General features: G+C 40.2%; 3 protein-coding genes across 3 annotated transcripts; 1 reads left to right on the forward strand and 2 right to left on the reverse strand.

Annotated features, from left to right (window-relative positions):
• Positions 1-309: 309 nt before the first annotated feature.
• Positions 310-1997, reverse strand: LOC122079382 (3-ketoacyl-CoA synthase 12-like). The gene has a single exon (XM_042645798.1). It carries the CDS (start codon positions 1863-1865, stop codon positions 474-476), a length of 1392 nt encoding a protein of 463 aa, XP_042501732.1. The 5' UTR covers positions 1866-1997; the 3' UTR covers positions 310-473.
• Positions 1998-4035: 2038 nt separating this feature from the next.
• LOC122080204 (transcription factor MYB1-like) lies at positions 4036-7677 on the reverse strand. The gene is made up of 3 exons (XM_042647119.1): positions 6988-7677; positions 5384-5513; positions 4036-4615 (listed from the first exon to the last, which is right to left on the reverse strand). Exons 1-3 carry the CDS (start codon positions 7208-7210, stop codon positions 4123-4125), a joined length of 846 nt encoding a protein of 281 aa, XP_042503053.1. The 5' UTR covers positions 7211-7677; the 3' UTR covers positions 4036-4122.
• Positions 7678-11302: 3625 nt separating this feature from the next.
• Positions 11303-15727, forward strand: LOC122078415 (probable pectate lyase 4). Its single transcript, XM_042644387.1, has 4 exons — positions 11303-11746; positions 12907-13258; positions 13349-13559; positions 15090-15727. Exons 1-4 carry the CDS (start codon positions 11470-11472, stop codon positions 15237-15239), a joined length of 990 nt encoding a protein of 329 aa, XP_042500321.1. The 5' UTR covers positions 11303-11469; the 3' UTR covers positions 15240-15727.
• Positions 15728-20420: the final 4693 nt, after the last annotated feature.

The following is a 20420-nucleotide window of genomic DNA, read 5'->3' on the forward strand; positions in this document are numbered from 1 at the left end:
TCTGGTTTTTCCAGCTTCAATGAATTAATAACTCGGAAATCTAGATTGATGGAACGATCGAATCCCCATTAACTCTTCCCAGGTCCGACGAATTTGGGCCCGTTTGATAACGTTTCTGTCAGCAGAAACATAAATTTCCGTTTCTAGAAATAGAAACGGATTTGAAGGTGTTTGATAAGTCATGTTTATGGAAGTCGATAGTAACCGACGAAAGAATGGCCACAAGTAGTTTCCAGAAATGACGATGGCGAACCTGGGTCGTTTCTTGAACCATAAATAGATTTTCTGAAAACAAGTGAAACGAAACAGTTTTATCGAACGTTTTTTATTCCGTTTCTACCATTGCTGGATGTAAAAACGGTAGAAATGTGTTTCTTGAAACGTTATCAAACGGGCCTTATTTCATTAATTAACAATTTTGAGCATCCCAATCGTAAGAAAGAGGAAGCCCTAAGAATGTGAATCTAAAATCTTCAATCCACAGGGACGGTGACAGTTTCAGGCTTCTCGTCCATGACCCAACCGAACTTGTTCATGAAAGGATTAACAGAAGCTTTGGGAGGATAGTTAGCGATGCAATCTTCCCACACGTTCCCATCCTCCAAATCCCTCATCACCTCCCACACACAACTGTTGCATTTGAAGCCTGAACCGAAGCTGATCATCAACACCTTATTACCTTTCTTCAACCTCTTATTCGCCTCCATGTACCCCAACACATACCACAGGCTACTCGCCGATGTGTTGCCGAACCGGCGAAGGGTCATCCTTGCCGGCTGCAAATCGTACTCTGTCAGCCCCAGGCTCTTCCCGACACCATCGATCACCGCCTTTCCTCCCGTGTGGAGACAAAAATGGTCAATCCCGGTCTTGAAATTTACAGTCGGAACGGCTTTATTGCCAGACGATGACGTTCCGGCACGCCGGAGTTGTGACACAATGAAGTACCTGAGCAGCTCCCTGAGAGGCAGAACCTTGGGGGCTAGCTCTCTCAGGTTCTTGAAGAAGGCTCGGGTGGCAGCCTTGGGCAAGTTCTTGCTCAGGTGAAACCCAGGTCGCCCTTGATTGTCTTCCTTCTGAAGCGCGCTCTCGTGGGCTTCGTCGCTGGCGCCCAGGTGCGTCCGGACAAGGCACCTGAGCCGGAACATTGCCCGGTGACATAAACTCTGGTTGTTTGTCAGTAGAACAGAGCACCCACCGCAGCGGAATAGGCAATTGGCCAAGATCATTGACTTGTCGTTGCCAGAATACCAATTTGGGCTTATAGACTCCGACGTGACGACGACGGCGAACGCTTTCTTGTAAGTCTTAAAGATGTTTTGAACGATGTTGATGGAGATAAGGCTCGCACTACAACCCATTCCGGAGATATTAAAGACTTTGATGTCTTCCCTCATCTTGTAACGGTTGATTATCCTCGCCGCCAGGGAGGGCTCCGGCGAGAACAACGACACGTTCACGACGAGTATGTCGATTTCCGACGGTGGAACTCCGGTGCGATGGAAAAGCTTGTCGAGTGTGTCGTAGAAGAATTCTTCCATCTCGGAGATGCCATCGAGTAGTGTGGGAGATTCTTCTCGGCCAGAAATGACGTTTCTGGGTGCGTATGTCTCCTCGCCAATGCCGGAAGAGACGATGGCTCGCAAGAGGAACTTGTACTCGTTGATGCCCAGGTTCTTGTTTCGCAGGATGATGTTGCCGCAGAATTCAGTGTCCACCTTTCTGTCGCCAGAGGGCTTGAAACACTCGTAGTGGAGTATGTAGCAGGTGCCCTGTTCTCTCCATTGATGAACCAGCTTGATGAGGAGGAACATGAATGGATACAAGAGGGCAAGCATAAAGGGTACCAACATCAAGAGCTCCATGATTGATATTGACAGAGACAGTGTGAGAGATCAGATCGATTTATTGATGATGAACTTTGAATTGTATACCGTATGAGCAATAACAATGGCTTCAAACCTGACATTTATAGAAGCATCATTCCGAGACGAGTGGCCTAGTTGAACCAGAAAGAGAGATGGGCATGCGAAGATGATCTTCCCAACCATAAAACCGGCCCAATTGTTCTCTCAACAACTACCAAATTGGTTGTCGTGTGAGCTCATTACTCAGGCGTCTTAATTTCTGCTTTACTCTCTATAGTTTAAAAAAAAAAAAAAAAAAAAAAAATTATCCTGATCTTCAATGTTACAGGAGCTAGAATGGCCACCAAATCCACACACAACACACCCACTCACCCCAGTGTGAAAGATATAATTCCACAACCTCCTCCCTTAGGCTTGAATGTTTAAGTTGAAACACCACCATTAAGTTAAGCTAATGTTAATCCAAGGGGTAGCACAATTGGTGAGCAACGAACTTGGTATAAACCGTAAACTCGGATGTCTTAAGTTCGACTCCACTAGACACATCTTGGGTCACTCACACATGGTGTTTAGTGTTCTTCACTATTTTCAATAAAAGTTAAATGATTCTCATTCAAACCCGATATGATCACATCCTCAATAGTGTTCAATCGGTTAGGAATTGACTAGGAACCAATAGGTTCCAAGATCGAGGTTCTAAAACTTGCAAAATGGTCATGGGATTGATGAAGACCAATTCTATTTTGATATCAAATTGGGTTGACTTGGATTGGACCATATCAGTTAGATTGACCTTTTTTTTTCTTGTTTTAATCAATTATTATTATGATTTTTACTTTTGAACCATTCATGTGTATATTGAAAGGGCAAGAATCAAGATCAGTAAACAAATACCATTTCAATCCAATCAATACTAATTGATCCGATTCAAGTTTTAAAACCATGTTCAAGATAGATAGATCTATTTGGCTTGATAGGTGTCAGGATTAGTTTTTGCAAATTCTATCAAACTGACAAGTTTAATCGATCTATTTCTAAATTTTACAACCCAAGCCTCGATGCACATTTAAAGCAAACTTATTTGTGACATGTCAAAATTGTGACATTCTGTCGAGAAAAAGAAGGGCTGACAGTGATCCTGAGAGAAAAAAAATTAAAATTATTACCCGGGTTGTAGTCAAGTAATTGTAACAGTCAAATAAACGAAATCATTCCCTTCGCTTAAGTTTATATATATATATATATACTCTTCTAAGTTTTTTATTTCTTTTTTAAATTATCCTCTTAAGATTTCAATTCTTTGACTATGTCACTTCACTACAACCCCGAGGCCAGCTAAATTTTTTTCGATCCGAAGAAATCACTATTTATTGGTGACAGTAGATTTTTTATTTCTATTTTAAATTATCTTTTAAGATTTCATTTATTGGACTATGTAACTTCACTAAACCCAGCGGCCAGCTAAATTTTTTTCGATCCCAAGAAATCACTATTTATTGGTGGCAGTAGAAGGGCAAATAAAGATTAAGACAGGAGAAGACCAGAAGGAATAAAGCAAAAGAGGTATCACGACTTGTGATGGAAAGCATTTATGATGCTCATCTATTGCACTATTTAGCGGACGAATCTGGTACAACAAATAATGTGGGGGACCGGGAAGGGCGGAGGCTTTTAATTTGCCTTTTTCTCTGGGCTTGATGGGAATGGGAATGGGAATGGGAATGAGTAAAGTAGCATTTGGTTAATTTTGGTTATTGATGAGTTGGGAAATGGGAACTCCTTCACTGACAGTGATTAAGGTTTTCTTTAGCATAGTTTAAATTTATGTTTATCTGATTAATAAATATACGTAAATGGGATAATTCCAGTCATCTTCAAAGGAAATTTAAAGTTCTGGTAAAACTTTCTCTACAGTGCAACTTCCTCTACTCAGAAAACCTTCTAGCATTAATGCCCAGACAGAGAATATGTATAAAAGAGAAGTATCTAATTTTATAATTTTATACACAGTAAAAATTAAGATACAAAAACATTTTAACCATACAATACATTCTTTTTTTTTACGTAGAATTTTATTATACGTTTTATACTTCTATTGTACACCTCTTTTCCTTAAAATACATTCTAATCCCAAGGAAACATACCAAAATATGCTTATATATATATAGAAGCAAAAAAGACAGGCGTTGGATTCAAATTCTCGACAGATATCATCACATATTCGTAAGGGAAGACAGGTTCCTTTTTGATTGGGCTATAAGGTATCGAACCAATCACTGTGATACAAGTCCACATGAGTGGTGAGGACATCCCAATCACAGCCTTCGGCCATAAAGGCACTACCCTCAGCAGATGAACCGAGCTCAATACTATCAAACAAAGAGCTATTATTGCCTACAAGGGGTTGCTGCTTCACCACCTCGTCTATGTCTCCAGGGATGACTACTATATTGTCTTCCTCTTCATTACTAAGCAAGCTATCCCAACACCTCACAGGCTTATTGTCCGTAGCCCTTGGAGGGGTCATCAACATGCCCACTTCATTCTCGCCATAGTACTGTTTGTTTACACAAGTCTGTATATCCTTGGGCGGAAGCCGAGGCTGTGGCTTTATAACTTGGACCCTCTCATGGATTTCCTTTTTAGATACATCAGAGATGACAATTTTCTTCTTCAAGTGGCAGTTCCAGTGGTTCTTCACATCGTTAGCCGTCCTACCTGGCAGTCTTCCCGCAATCAACGACCATCTGCACAAGTAAAAACATCACTTGAGGTGGGTAAAGCCCATACTCACTAGAAGGTCTCGAGTTCAAGTATCTTGACTATTATCTTCCACCTCCCCCCATTAATGGTGTACCCATCTAGAACACCCCCACCCTCTGGCCGCTCTTTCTTGAGTTGGGACACCAACCTCTAATGGCCTTATGGGCCCTTGATAAGATTTGACTAAAAATAAAAAGTACAACATATTTAAGCTATTATGTTTTGTATTTATTTAATTTTTAGGTGTTTGGTATGTATTCTTAGAATATATTTTGGGTTTATATCACATTTTGAATGAAGGAAACATAAGAGAATCAGATTTCAAAATGCGTTCTACATTCAAAATCTATTCCGAGAAGACATGCCAAAGATGTTTTTAGACACAAAAAATGGAACTAAGGATAAAATGGAACTAAGGTTATATATGAATGGATTCCGGATTCACAATTATGGGATTTGGAGAAGATTTTAGAATCCAAATACACAATGGAAAGAATAATCATAAATTTCAAGCTAGATTCTAGAATCAAGGTCGTCCAGAAATGTTTCTCCAACCACTAGATTCTGACCTAGAATCCAAAATTTGAATCCCATCCAAAATGTGACACAACAATGCAAAAGTGTACGTCCTATGTGGTTCCGAGGAGGACCATCTTGATGGATTCTATACCAGGTCATACAATTTGGAGGAAAAAATGTTTTATTGGGCTTTCCTGATCAGAACAATAAAGGATATGGAGAGAACAGCATACCTGTTGCCTAAGAGCTTATGAAGCCTGAAGATGAGGTCGTCTTCGTCGTCAGTAAATTCCCCTCGCTTGATGTTGGGACACAAATAGTTCAACCATCTCAGTCTACAACTCTTACGGCACCTCTTTATCCCTGTGAAAAATAAAATTTGGGTATAATTCCCTTTTTGTTTTATGTCAATACTAGTATAGTTTCCAATAGAGGAAAAAAATTTGAGGCAGTATTCCTTCAATCTATGGAAGGTTTGCAGAGAACGCGAGGAACTATCATAAGGTATTATCAAATTCGTAGTATAGAGGGCAGCACGTTTATGAGAACGGATCCACTGCTCGTACGATCACTTGGTCGGACGAGTTAGCGATCACCATCTGTCTTTTTTGTTCTTAGATATTATCCATTTTTATCCTTGTAATGGCAGGAAGTGGGACAGGTGTTGGTCATTGACTCATACAACCAGATGATCGTACGAGCAATGGATTCTATCTCGACATTTGTGATCCTAAATGAGAGTATTTTTCCTAGACTCACGGTATAAAAAAAAACTTCTTTCTAAAAAGAAAAAGAATTGTTTTTCTCATGACACCTAACCATTTGATTTTTGTTACTTTGAAATTGCATGGATGAAAATTTTCATCTTGTTGTTACGGTTTATGAAGAAAGTTTTCCTTCGTCAACATTGAATAGATTTGGAAAATTAACCAATCTTGCCTAAAAGTTGTAGTCAATTACAATAAAGGTAGTGGATGAAAAGTTATGTGGCTGAAAAAAAAAAAGGGCTCCGGCAATAGTCAAACACATGACCATAATAAAACGGATTTAGTTTTTCTTCTCCACAGGTGAAGAAGACTTGACACTATAATTAGATCCTAGGAAGAATATGTCAACATTAACTTTCCTCCCCTATTTTGGAAGAATCAAAGATCTAGATACTTTTTCTTTGATTTAATCAAATGGTCAATGCTATGGATGAAGAGATTCTTTCTACTCTAAGGTCAAGAAAAATAGGTCCCATATGAAGAAACTGTTTCTACATTTCCTACCCAATAATAAAGCCTAGATGGGCTGGAGAAAACCACAAAGGGTCTGAGAGCACATCAGGTTCACACACAAGAACATATGAGAACGACCTTGATTCATCGATTTAGAATCAATTTTCTATCTCTTCATTTAATAAATTATAAATTCACGGACCATTGGACCATATTCTCATACATAAATCTGATCCATTCACCAAAGGCCCCATTGGTTCGATTTAAAGGATAGAGAAATCATTTTATCGTGGGTAAAAGATATAAACAAAAAAGTACTATTGATTAGATGATGATTTGATAACATGCCACATTTTTAGTGCTGCATAAACCAACACGGCGGTACCCTCATCTGCCCTTTCTGCTCTGGGAATGCTACTACTCCCCAATTCTCTCCAACTCGCACCAGTCATGGCCTGAAGTCCCTCGAGCTTCAAGGCCCACAAAAAAGAGCCACCTTGACCAACCAACCACCCCCCCATCCCCCATCCCCCACCACCTCAACCGACATCAAAGCCGAGGGAAGCATTAAGTAGAGTAAGCAAAAAAAGATGAGAGAAGGAAGTTAAAAGACATGCCTGCCATGGAAGGAACAAGATGCCAGTTGCATTGGCCATGCTTCTCGACGCATTTCCTGAGCAGCAGATCTTCTTCAGGAGTCCATGGGCGTCTTCTTTTGGCAGAGGAGTAATGACCCTTCTTCATTTCCGGCCAGACTCCAATCTCTACACTTCCATTCTCCTCAATCAACTCTTCTGTAGTGTACGTAGTATTGATCAGTTGCTGAGTACTGACTAGCATTGACCACCGAACAGAAAGCTCGCTCAAAACCTCGTATTTATGAATTGGTGTCTATGGCGTCTTTTTGGGGTGGGGTGCTCTGGGGTGCTCCCTTGCCGAAAGTGAACTTATAAACGAATGGCTCATAGTGTCATTCTTCTTCTATGGACTATAGGAATCAATAAAACTTAAAATTATCTCAAACGGCATTTTTGTCTCCATTGATGGCCCCTCAACCTCAAGTCGTAACTCGTAACGATGGATATGACTTTTGCGGGCTTCTTCTTCTTCTTTTTGAATTGATCAGAGTCGGATATGATGTGTGTAGGAATTTGGATGTGATATCCCACCATTAGCGCTGCCAAGACGGCTATTTGGGACCTGTCGTTTTGGATTTTTGGATTTGATGACTAGTAAGGCGGCCAAGAAGAAGAGTAAGAGGTAACCATAGCCATAAACGCCATTACTATGGGGACACATGAGACGTAATCCTACGACCTTTTCTGTGACTACAAGAAAAATTTTAAAAGGAAAAGCCAAATTCAAACACGCTCAGTCTCTCTTCTCTAAGTTCTTCCGTGTTTACTTCGCAAGGAAGGAACCACCGATACACTCCAAGTGTATATGAAATGCCCCTCCTTTTGGTTTTATCTGGTATAAGCCTGGACCTACAATCCTTAGCAGCGAAGGAACAAAACCATACCCTCCATAGATAGCCAGCACATAAGGAGCACCACAAAACACACAAGTCACAATTGTAGGCCATATTTTTGGAAATCTGAATATCTCTTGCTGAGGTGTCTCTGTTAAAGTGTGCATTAGCAAACAGGAAGGGTTTAAAAAGTCGGCAAAGTCGTTCTTAGTTCCCTATTCAAGTGGTTGGGCCAAGTACCATTTTATTTGGACCTCTGGAATCTGGATACGTGTTGGGAAGTCCGGAAGATAAAGCTATTTTCTCAGTTCCCCATTCAACTAGTTCCCCATTCAACCATTCAAGTTGGTCAACCCAAGTATTCTTACCATAAAAAAAGGTTAGCCCAAGTACTAGATTTTGTTTGTACCTCTAAATACGTTTGGCTGGGGACTCCGGACGGTAAGCCATTTCCCATAACCAATCTTAGTATAGTTTATAAAAAGGGAATAAAATAAAATAAATAAATCCGCATTGAAGAAAGACCATACCAAAAAGGTGCGATCAAATAATATCGTACATTGGATGGCAACAAGGAGATAGACAACAAATTACTAGTGTACCTAGAGTCCTAGACAAGAAAGTACTAGTGTACCCATCCCAATGGTTATCTTTTCCCCTAGTTATAGGTAAAGAAGTAGACTACCTGATTGCGTGGTTCATGTGCCGAGACATTGGAGCCCATAAAATATCGCCCCGCCTCATGAAATCAAGAATCCCATCCATGTCAATGCTCCAACATGTACTTTCATTGACCCTCGTGATGGTACAAGTATGTGACTAGGCAAAGATCTCGTGCCTTTAATTATAAGGAGAAAGAATGTTCTTTCGTTTGCATTCCCCATGCCCATGGTTTCAAGGGCTATGAAAAGTCATCCCTTCCCCCCCCTGAAAACCAAGGGTTGTGTGCTTTGTGTCTGGGCATGGGGAACATAGAGAATGGATGGGTAGTGTTCCTCTTCCCCTAATTGTATTAAGGGAATGTTCTACTAGAAAAAAAAAAAAAAAAAAGCTAAACTGGGAGCATAGCCTATGTTCCCCAGAAAGGTGTAGAGATAATATTTCATATGAGGAAGAGAGAGATGAAACACAAAAGATCATTGTCATAGACTCGTAGGTCATGCTTTTGAATATAATACATTTTCCCTTTTACTATGGATATTTCCCCACACTATTGTTGTGGGGAGGAATATGCACACATCATGTACACTAATGTTTACTCCTATATTAAAAAAGGGAGAGGGTTTCCTAAAAGATAGCTTAGCTTCAACACCAATGTAGGGCATAGTAGGAGCATACATAAAAGCATCAAGAGTGGTGGAATTTCTATCCTTCATGGGGGGCAAAACGATCATTTCGTCCTCCCATGTGTCTTGACACAAGGGCCACACTGTTTTACTGTTTTTTTTCCATTAAGAAAAAACAAAAAAACTAAAAATTTTATGTGAGAGGGAAACTTCAGTGTTTAATCATCTATGTGTATTTTCCCCCAATGAAATCTTGTGCAATTTTGTGAAAGATAATCTATTTTGTGTTGAAATTGTTGACAATGTGTATTTAGAAAACGTAACATCCCCAAGAATAAAATTCTTTAGATTGCATATTTTTCAAATATATATTTGAAATGTGTGGGGAAAAAAAATTGTTGTATAAAAGGGTTAAAAATGAGAGGGTTTCCTGAAAGGAAGAGTGCACCAGTGATTTAGTTCTCAAGTATTAGATCAATATCAATAGATTCGATATTGATCTTGGATTGACCTTGTCATTTTTATCCTTACTTTTCATAAAAATAGGCTTGATTTTATGATTGTACCCCTGTTTTGATACTAATACTTGATATAGATTGGTCAAGTATCGATATCAATCTATCAATACTATATCACCGATACAATACCAATACTTACAACCCAGTGTGAGGGCACATTAAAATAACTCATTCCTTTTTTTCTCACTTTTTTCCCTCGTAAAATATAGATTTAACCCATTAATAACTCATTCCTTTTTTAATTCTTTTGCGTTATAAACATAACTATTAAGTGAGCTGGGCTCCACCTGTAGAAACGCAACCCTAAAACGATGCAGAAGATAATGGAAAAACAAAACAAACAATGCACACAGATTTTACGAGGTTCGGTAAGGTTGCCTACGTCCCCGGTGAGATGAGATCCTGCTTCACTATCAATGGAGAATAGGGTTACAGTGCTCGTCCTCACACCTCTCAGTATTACTTGCATTACACCTCTCAGTATTACTTGCATTACAGAGAAAGAAACCCTCGCTACAAATATATAGCGAAAAAACCCTAATCCGGAAAGTACACAATTACCCTCAAATAAAAAATTTGAGCGGGGGGCTACACCCCCTACACCCTCTGCTATGCAGGGGGGCCTCCTGCCCCCCTTGCAACCCCCACGGCCCGCTAACCGGCTAGCGGGACTGCCGTCCTGCCTGTCTAGGTGCTGCACCAGTACTCCCTGGATTAAACTGCAACGGAATACAAGACATCATACACCAACACCACCGATGTAAGCACCCCCTAGCCCATCATCGCCTGTGGATTCCCTTCAGGGCCTCCAAGCGAATTTGGGTAATTTAAGCTATAAGTGAACTGGGCTCGACTAACATAAGCCCCACCTTTCCCATCATCTTCCCCTTCTCCGAGGACCCTATTTTCCCATTGGTTGCGTTTGGTTGCAAGGGTAATGGGAAGGGAACGGAAGGGAAGTGAAGTGAAGTGAAGTGAAGGGAAGTGAAGTGAAGTGAAGTGAAGGGAAGTGAAGCGAATTTTTTTTCCCTTTTGAGTCGTTCGGTTGCAACAGAAATGAAGTGAAATTAATTTACCATAATTGTTTGGTTGGATGTAAAATTGATGTAAAATTTTAAAAAACTAATAATCCAACCAAACTCCTCAAAAGAGATGATGGGGGGGGGGGGAGTACTTTTCAATCTAGAACCCACCCAGCTCCTCAAAATTTATATTGGTTAAGTGAATCAAGTCATTCAAGGTCCGTATCAAAATCAAACCAAATGTCATCAGATACTATGTTCTATCACTAACCAAAATAAACCATTTCATTATATATATATCAAATGAATGTAGCATAAATAGATATTTAAAATAATACAAAAGATGATCACAAAGAAAACATTAATAGATCACAACTTCACAAGTGATAACGACTGAAAGGCCAATTCCAAAAGTTGGTGAGAGAGAGAGATCGTGGGAATAGGGTTTTTTTTTTCTCCCTATTTTGGTGAGGAAATAAAAAGATAAATTTTAATGATTAAGTGAAATTTTTTTCATATGTAAAATATATTTTTCTTACAATTAAACATCTAAATTTATTTTTTCTGAAAAAAAAAATCCACTTTACCTCAAAAAATTTGCATTCGCTTTACCACCAAACAAAGCCATTATGGGAATGGGAAATAAAGCAAAGCGATGGTAAGGCGATAGTAACGAAGTGCAGTGCCAAATGCCGACGCGTGATGCGGGATCGTTTCTGAACTCCGTTCTTAAATTTTTATCATTAATTTGATAATTAATGAAGATAGACTGTAATAGAGAGTCAATAAGAGGTTGAGGTTCATGGGTAACAGACATGGCCGTTCTGGGATCGACAGCTACAACAGCAAATTTCGGGAAAACGGCCCCAGCAACGGCTCTTTTAATTATGGTGACTTGCCTACAGCTCAGCCTCCACCTCCGCCTCACAGCCAGAGTTCAACGTTAACTTCAATGGCTTCTCTTCCCTACGCCGTCGTCGATTGCAGCTTGAGGGCATTGGCCGGGCGGGCGGAGGGTTTCGGCCGTTTCTCCGTCGGTGGCCTTGATGGACCACTCTATCACGTCACCACTTTAGCAGGTTCTCTTCCTTCTCTTTCTCCCGTTCTTTTGGCGTCTCCTTAGAGTTCCTTTCAGAGTTGGATCTCTTTTCTTTCGAATTTATTCTTATATAAGTTACCACTGGGGTCTGTTTAGGTCTGCTGTGCCTCATATGCCCCCTCATTGCCGTTTGCAGTTTCTTTTCTCTTTGAATTTGGATGTCTGAGCTATGCTGGTTTGCTCTGTATTGTTTGTCTATAGAGGTTGTATATACAAGGGTCTTTGGATTGGCTAATTTAACCGTTTCGCCACTACAATTAGCGATTCTATATGGAAGTGCTGACAGAACTTGCGCTAATATGATGAAATTTCTGTGGAAGCATCGTCTATCTTCTTCATGTGCATTTATATGCAAAATATAGAGATTAAAATTGAGGCATACCGTCATTGGTCTCCATTAGGGTTTAGTGATCCTGGTGGATTCAAATGAAAATGGTAGATCATAGGGGGCATAAAGATATTCATCTTGTCATGGTTGTCACAGTTTCCTCATTTTTGTTCTTGTCATTATGGTTTCTATTAGTTTTTTTATTTTTTGGTTTTCACTTTTGAGGAAATGTGGATCCAGTGTAACTGTTAGGTTTTCTTAGTTTTCATATATCATCTACCTGCTTCATGTGCATTTGTATCCAAAATATAGATGATGGGATCGAGGCATACCATCATTGGCCTCCAAGCTCATGAGAACCCATTAGGGGTTTAGTGCAACAGGTGGACTGAAAGGAGAATGGTAGATCATAGGAGCATAAAGAGATTCATATCGACATTGTTATCAACATCTCTTTACCTTTATTTTATTTTATTTATTATTATTATTTTTTTAAATCTTATGGTTTCTGTTAGGTTTTCAAGGTTTTGAAGAAATTTGGTTCCAGTATAACCTTTGGAACTGTACAGTTTGCAATTAACAGGGTTGCCTAGATATAAATTTGGTTTTGAAATTGTTATTATCAAATCCCACTGGGACATCTTAGTTTTGTATCACATTACTTGCCTCCTTTTTTTTTGTGGTTGTTTCCTGTTATTTTGATTTGTGGTGGATGCTATGGTTGCTTTGTGTAGATTTTCATAGCTTGCAGTAGAATAATGCTTATTGTACTAAAAGTTCTCACTTTCCCCCCTTCTCTGTTATTAATGCAGATGATGGTCCTGGATCACTTCGTGATGGATGTCGTCGAAAAGGACCACTTTGGATTGTTTTTGAAGTTTCAGGCACCATTGAGCTCTCATCTTACTTGAGTGTATCTTCATACAAGACAATTGATGGCCGGGGCCAAAGGATAAAACTCACTGGCAAAGGCTTAAGGCTGAAGGAATGTGAACATATAATTATATGCAATCTGGAGTTTGAAGGTGGTAGGGGACATGATGTTGATGGCATTCAAATAAAACCTAAGTCGAGGCACATATGGATAGATCGTTGCAGCTTGCAGGATTATGACGATGGACTGATTGATATCACTCGTGAAAGTACAGATATAACTGTTTCAAGGTGAGGATCTCACCTGTCCACATTACAAATTCAGAATTTTTTCGGGTTGAGTAAAGGTTTCTAATCTGACTCTTTACTTTGTGCAAGCAGATGTCATTTTTCGCGGCATGACAAGACTATGCTCATTGGTGCAGACCCCAGTCACACTGGAGACAGATGCATACGAGTTACCATTCACCATTGCTTTTTTGATGGGACCCGACAGCGTCATCCTCGTGTTAGATTTGGCAAGGTTCATCTTTACAACAATTACACCAGAGGTTGGGGCATATATGCTGTTTGTGCCAGTGTAGAATCACAGGTACTGATGACTTTGACACCTGCAACTCAATTGATTAAAAATGCATCTGAGTTCTGCGGGATGGTTTGCTAGACTTATTCTCCTGGTGGGCAGGTTTTTTGTGCACAAGTCATGTGAGTTGTGAGATAGGCCTAAAGTGTCTATATGTTGGAAATCTTATCCTCTCCATATCTACCACATCAATACATTTGACATTCCCCATGCGGTCAAAACGGAGCCCCATTTCTTGTCCCTTTACAATTTAAAGAAAATTTAAGATTTGAATGCTGTCTTTCATGGTGACTAGTAAGTAGGTGGCCAATGGTTAGCGGTATATGTGATTGTCCACTACACTGACCCTTCCTAGCAGGTGTAGGCTAAACATCTTGGACCCTTCCTATGTCTATAAGTTTATTCCTGCTTTTAGGAGTGAAGTGCTATTTGTGTTCAATTGTTGGCCTACAATTACACAATTACAAGTTACTGCCTATCATACAAAAATTTATCCAATATGAAAGGGAGGTTGGGGACTACATTCTAGTTACGCCATTATTGGTGCACTAACCTCTCACTTTTCCATACTCATTTTCCAATATTGTTCCCATGCATAATTGAAACTGACTGGTTTGGAATCAAACAAGGGCTGTGTGAGTGTGCATGTATTCCCATTCACTGTTAAGACTGAAGGGTCGATGCTTTCTGCAGAGCAAATCCTGGACAGTTCAGTGTCACACTGGTTTGTGTACATGTGCAGGTGTTACTTACTGTCACCTTGTACTCGTCTTTCCCTCCCACCACCTTCCCCGTTTTCACTTGAAACTGTTATGCTTTTCAAGGTACATTGGCACAACCTGTAGTTTTCATATTAATAACCAAAAACAAACAATCAGAAAAAAAAAAAGAAATTAATAAATAAAGTAATTCAAAATAATAACTTCAAACTTAAAAAATTGATCAAAATAAAGAAAACTAACCCTCCCCAAGGAGATTGAGGATGAGAATTGCACAGAAGAAGGATCTCATTGCAGTTACCATTTCTCCTCTTGTGCTTTCTATTCTTTTGAGTCTTCTTGTATTTTTTTTTCTTGGCTGAAATTGTATAGGAGATTCAACAACCCAACTTAGCCTTATCCCAACTGAATGGGGTCGGCTACATGGACCCAAGGGCCAAAAAAAAAAAACTTTTGGACATCCCACTCACGAATCAGCAACCCAGATCATAGCCCTCCAAGTCTCCAAGTAGCTCTGTTCGAAATTGTATAGGAGATTCTATTGTTTATATTCTATTTGTCACAAAAATTTGGAATATTAAATCTATTATTATAATATAGATATAATTTGGTATAGAGATCGACATAAATACCAAATCATATCAATCAAGATTCATATAATGAAAATTATGTGGGAAATCACCATCAAAATTTACTGGCTATCTTGAGAGGATGTCTAGTTGGATTTTCACAAACCTTATCTATGTAGATACTTGTGTAAAGGCATTTCACTCGTTGCAGACTTTTCTATTATTTATTTATTTATTTATTTTTGTGCCAGATATACTCCCAGTGCAACATATATGAAGCAGGGCAGAAGAAGAAGGCTTTTGAATACTATACGGAGAAGGTATCATGTTTATCTCTTAGCCTTTCTAGTATAAACATTAGTGTAATTAGCATGCTTGCTTGGCAAGTTTTGTGGTTTTGATTGAACAAAATTTAGAGTGGAAAATTTTCTCCTTGTGCAAATAATATGGCTTTCAGCATAACACTAGGAGAAAATGAAACAAGAAATATAAGGTGAAAAGAAGGTGGCTTACAATGCAATACTAATATACATTCCAAATTAGGATTATTTCACCCTAAACAATAAGCCCACATACTAAAATAGGTTGATGATTTATTTATACTCAATTGGATATTTATTATGGGAATGCATTCTATCTGGAAGTGCGTCCCTTTGCGCAGACACAGGGGGTGCAAAATGACCACCACACTCCTCCTGGTTGATGCCTACACGCACTCTCATTGCGCCACACTCCTGGATAGAAACCATTTTCCCATTTATGTGTTGTTCAGGAGGGATGACAAGTTGACAACAATGAAAACAACAACTTAGCCTTTTCCCAACTAAATGGGGTCGGCTACATGGATATGCATTAAAGGAAATATAAAGGAAAAAAAAGAAAGGAAAAAGAAAAAAAGAGGAAAGAAAAAACAAGAAACTTTTTTTTAAAAAAAAAGAAACTTTTTTTTTTGGTAACTAAAAAAAGAAAAGAAAGAAACAAAGTAACACCAAATCGGGTTTTTGTCAGTGCTGATGCCATAGAATCATAGACCATGCTTTTGTGGTCTGAAGGGATATTCAATTAGTGATATTTACTTCATTTTTTTTCTTGGGAGGGGGGCGGGGTGGGTGATGATATTTTGTAACTTTAAACTGATGGAACTTACTGCCATGGTTATTGGTCAGTTCGGTGTTACTGGTTTAACCAAATCCGAGTGTGCGGCATCATGGGACCAGGATAAAGGGATTAGTACATTTTTTGTTTGTTGTAGGGGGTGTCAAAAAGTTTAGGCCTGATGTAGGAACTCATGCACATAGACCTAGCACCTTATATGTATTAATCTTCTGAAGTTCGATTTAATACGTTGAAGATGTTCACTGTGAAATAATTGACAGAGTTTTGACTCTATCAGTTGGGATTATCTCTAAAGTCTTGCTCCAAATGTCCTTCTCCCACTTCCTTTGTCCACTGGATTTTCTGCTGCATATTCACTCCTGGTTCTCAGTTTTAGTCAATGGTAGCCCTGCCGGATACTTCCCTTCTGGGCGGGGTATCTGCCAAGGCTGCCCTCTCTCCCCCTTTCTTTTCTCTCTATCTCTCGAGGTGCTATCCCGCTCCATTCAGTCGGCCTTTAATCTTCATCTCATTTCCCCTATTCCCAGGTGTAAGCCTCTTTCCCTCACTCACCTCGCTTTTGAAGATGACATCATGGTCTTCTCTAAAGCTGATTCCCTCTCCATCTCTTCCATTATGTTTGCCCTTCAATCCTTTGAATCCCTTTCTGGGCTCTCTATCAACCTCCTTAAATCTAATCTCTTCCTTTCTGGTGTCTCTTCCGATACTCAATCCCTTCTCCTTCACATCATAGGCTTTTCCTTGGGTTACTTGCCAATGAAATACCTGGGCCTTCCCCTCATTTCCTCTAGGCTCTCTTCCCATTGCTCCCCTATGCTTGATCTGATCTAGAAGAGGCTCCAGCTCTGGAAAGGCAAGCTCCTCTCCTATGCTGGTCGGCTTGTCCTTATCAGATCTGTCCTCCAATCTCTCCATATCTTCTGGTCTGGGATCTTTATCCTTCCTGCCTCCACTGTCAAAACCATTGAAAGTCTCTTTTGTTCCTTTCTCTAGAAAGGTTCCGACTCCTCCAGGTTTCTCCATCCTTTGCCTTGAGCAAAGGTCTACTGGCCCAAATCTGAAGGAGGTCTCGGTATCAAAGGATCAATGAGGTCAATGCTGTGGGCATTCTCAAGCTTATCTGGAAGATTGCCTCCAAGCATTGAAGCATCTGGGTGGACTGGGTATACTCTTCTCTGCTTACCCATAACTCCCTTTGGACTTGCCCCTCCCCCTCTGATGCCTTGTGGATTTGGCGGAAAATCCTTAGCCTCAGACCCCTCGCCCTTACTGCTTGCTCCAATATCATTGGCAATGGGCAGTCGACCTCCCTTTGGATGGACCCTTGGCACCCCTCGGGTATCCTTTCTTCTCTAGTCACCCCTAGAATCATCTATTCCTTGGGTCTTCCCAAATCCTCTCCTGTCTCCATTTTCTCCCCTTTGGGCTGGACCCCTCCTCTCTCTCCTCCCCATCCTTGCGGATCTGTGGGCCTCCCTCCCCCCATTCCCCCTGGGCATCGTGGAAGGGAAGACAAATGTGTCTGGCTTCCTTCTTCCAATGGGTTGTTCTCCTCTGCCTCTGTTTGGTCCTTTGTCAATTCCTCGGGACCTGTTGTTCCTTGGCGTAACCTCGCCTGGTTCAAAGGTCATATTCCTTGGCACAGCTTCACTACCTGGAGATGTCTATCCAATTTCCTCCCCACGTAGTCCTTCCTTCTTCGTCGGCAAATTCATGTTGACCCTGCCTGTTGCCTCTACCCTGATGGTCAAGAGGATATCCCCCACCTCTTCTTATCTTGTCCTCTTTCTTCCTTGGTCTGGAAAACTGTCCTAGCTCGTTGCTGGCCTTCCCTTAGGTTAATTCTTCCCTTTGATCGGGAATGTACTTGGATGACTTTTGCTGGCTCCACCATTGGCAAGCTTGCCTTCTCTGCTACAATTACTCACCTTTGGATGGAGCGTAACACTCGTAGATGGTCTTCCAACTCCCGCTCCCTGGAAAGGATTTGGAAAGCCATCTTCTTTGATGTTGCCTCAAAAATCCATTTTGAAATCCTTCCGATCCCGGCCGATCCCCTTTTCTCTCAGAAATGACCACATAATCTCTTCCTGGAGCCTTTTGCCTGCCCCTCCCCCTCCTCTTGCCCCTCCCTCGCCCCCCGTTGTTCCTTGGCTGTTGGTTGTTGCTTGCTGCTGTTGGTTGTTGGCTGCTGCTGATGTTGTTGGTTGTTGTTGTTTGTCTCTTTGTTGCTTTTTGCTTTGTTCCCCCTGGGGTTGGCTTTTCCTTGTTGGCTTAAGCCTCCCCTCCCCCCCTTTTTTCCCCCCCCCTTTTTCCCCTTGTATTTTCTCTTCATTTTGGGTATAAATTTATTTATTTATCCAAAAAAAAAAAAAATGACAGTATTTTTCCTAATTTTTAAGAGAGAAAAAACAATTTCAATGCCTTCATTCAACCTGGGTCCTAATGTAGTATCAGGACCCTATTCTGTAACCCCTGTTAACAGTATTTTGGTTAATAAAGCATATAAGATGACAAACAACACCAATTATAGTGCCCTTCTAAATTGATATTTTTTTCAGTGTGTTTTTGTCAACAATATGCTATCATATCCCAAATATTGTAAGATAGCATAACACACAGACCTTTTCAGGGTATTTCTAATCTTTGTTGTGATTTTTGGGATACTTTCGTCCTCTTATAAATTCAAACAACTAAAATGCTTCAAGGAGGGTAGTATATAGTTTTTGGGTCGTGTATGGGTTGTTTCATTGGATGACTTAAAATGAGACGCACAAAACACCCTCCCCCTTGAAAAAAAGCTTCAATTGATGATCCTCTTCTTTCTCCCTTATTTCTAGGATCTCTCTCTCTCTCTCTCTCTCTCTCCCCCCTGCTCCTGCAGGTCTTCTTCTTCCTTCCCATTGCCTGAAACACAAATCTCGATGGGGAACTCTTCTTATGTCTTTTAAACGAAAAAATCCTTAAAACCCTGAACCATAATAAACCTTAGTGTTCACCATGAAACTGAAATCTAAATCACTCCTAAGATGCGCAAACTGGAAACTCAGAGAGAAAGAGCTGCCAGAAAACAGGGTAACAGAGATTGCCAGTGGAGTAGAAGGAGCGATCATTGGAGGATGTGAATGAGAAGAGAAAGATCACTGGAGAATGCATTTGTAAAAAGTCTTAAGAGTTTAAATTTCCGGTGGACTCTTCTTCTAGGGGTGAGGTTGGTTTGTTCATCGTACAAATCTTCTGTAGGCCGATATATATATTTTTAGTTTTTGACAGTGTATAAGCCTTTGGACTGTTGGGAGGAGTGGCAGAAGAGTGTAAGACCACGTTTGTGCCCAACTTAAGTTGGAAATACCCCTTCAAATGACTAGATCTAGGAGGTTACCCCAAGTTTAAGATTTCTCAAACAATGAATCGTCTATCCTACTCTATGTTGATGAGATCGGAAGGTGAGGCGAGCACAAGTTCTAATGTGCTCAATTATGATGAACAAATAACGAACATAGACAAAAGACTCCAAAATTGAGATATGCGGCATATGCCCAAAATTTCACAAAGAGAAGTATACGAGAATGACTGGCAAACATATTTCGAGACCATCAAAACTGTTGAACAAACCATCAATTTTACAAATGAAACACATGAAATTACCCTTTTTGATCCCAGGTCTTTACAAGACCATCTCAAAAACAAATTTAATTATGTCCATATTGGCCTCGTCCAAGTGGCCATCAAACCCCTTCATCGTGAAGGCCTTAACACTTCCATGTTATTGGCCTTACGTGACTAAAGATTTATAGATTTCGATGATTCCCTTCTAGGAGCTATTGAAACAAGCCTTTGTTATGGTCCTATCTATTTTAATGTTTACCCGGACATGTCCATAGCACTTATAGACCCAAATATTCTACATTCCCTCAAAATTAACCTTAAAATCCATGGATACAGAATGATGCATGGATCAATTCCTATTGCTGTCATTCATCGTATCAAATACAAACCTATGAAAACTGTCAAACCCAGAGCCCTCAAACGATCTCTAAAAGGACAGACCCTTTACCTTGAAACCGACTGTATCCAAGGTCAAGTCGTTTATCCTAGGCTCGTTCAGTGGAAATATATCTCTTTCCCTGATGAGTGGAAATTGCAAACCACTACACCTCAACCCCAAATCTCAAACACCAATATCCAGTCCATCTCCCAAACTATAGATGGCTTAGTAACCCTTCGGTTTAACCGATAAATACCCTAAAGTATCTACCAAAGTTCTCGGAGGTCTTGCTCTGATGCTTCGATCTCTTAAATTCAAATTACTTTCCCTTAAGTCCGCCTCTTAGGACTCCTCCTATCCAAAACCTTTCTGGAGTAAATTCCAGTCAAAATGTTGTCCATGGAACATATGAAACCTCATCCTCTGTTCCAGATTCAACTCCTTCTGACCAAAATCACCCCCAATCTCCTACCCTGTC

This window comes from Macadamia integrifolia, chromosome 5 (assembly GCF_013358625.1).
Source record: "Macadamia integrifolia cultivar HAES 741 chromosome 5, SCU_Mint_v3, whole genome shotgun sequence".
Taxonomy (NCBI): Eukaryota; Viridiplantae; Streptophyta; class Magnoliopsida; order Proteales; family Proteaceae; genus Macadamia; species Macadamia integrifolia.

Bases quoted from the DNA above. Each gene is read 5' to 3' on its own strand.
- LOC122078415 (XM_042644387.1), top strand. From the start codon at position 11,470: ATGGGTAACAGACATGGCCGTTCTGGGATCGACAGCTACAACAGCAAA. The intron at 11,747-12,906 runs GTTCTCTTCCTT...TTATTAATGCAG, and splicing joins TCACGTCACCACTTTAGCAG to ATGATGGTCCTGGATCACTT. The intron at 13,259-13,348 runs GTGAGGATCTCA...TTGTGCAAGCAG, and splicing joins ACAGATATAACTGTTTCAAG to ATGTCATTTTTCGCGGCATG.
- LOC122079382 (XM_042645798.1), bottom strand. From the start codon at position 1,865: ATGGAGCTCTTGATGTTGGTACCCTTTATGCTTGCCCTCTTGTATCCA.
- LOC122080204 (XM_042647119.1), bottom strand. From the start codon at position 7,210: ATGCTAGTCAGTACTCAGCAACTGATCAATACTACGTACACTACAGAA. The intron at 5,514-6,987 runs GCATGTCTTTTA...TATTTTTCACAG, and splicing joins TCTTGTTCCTTCCATGGCAG to GGATAAAGAGGTGCCGTAAG. The intron at 4,616-5,383 runs GTATGCTGTTCT...TTACTTGTGCAG, and splicing joins CATAAGCTCTTAGGCAACAG to ATGGTCGTTGATTGCGGGAA.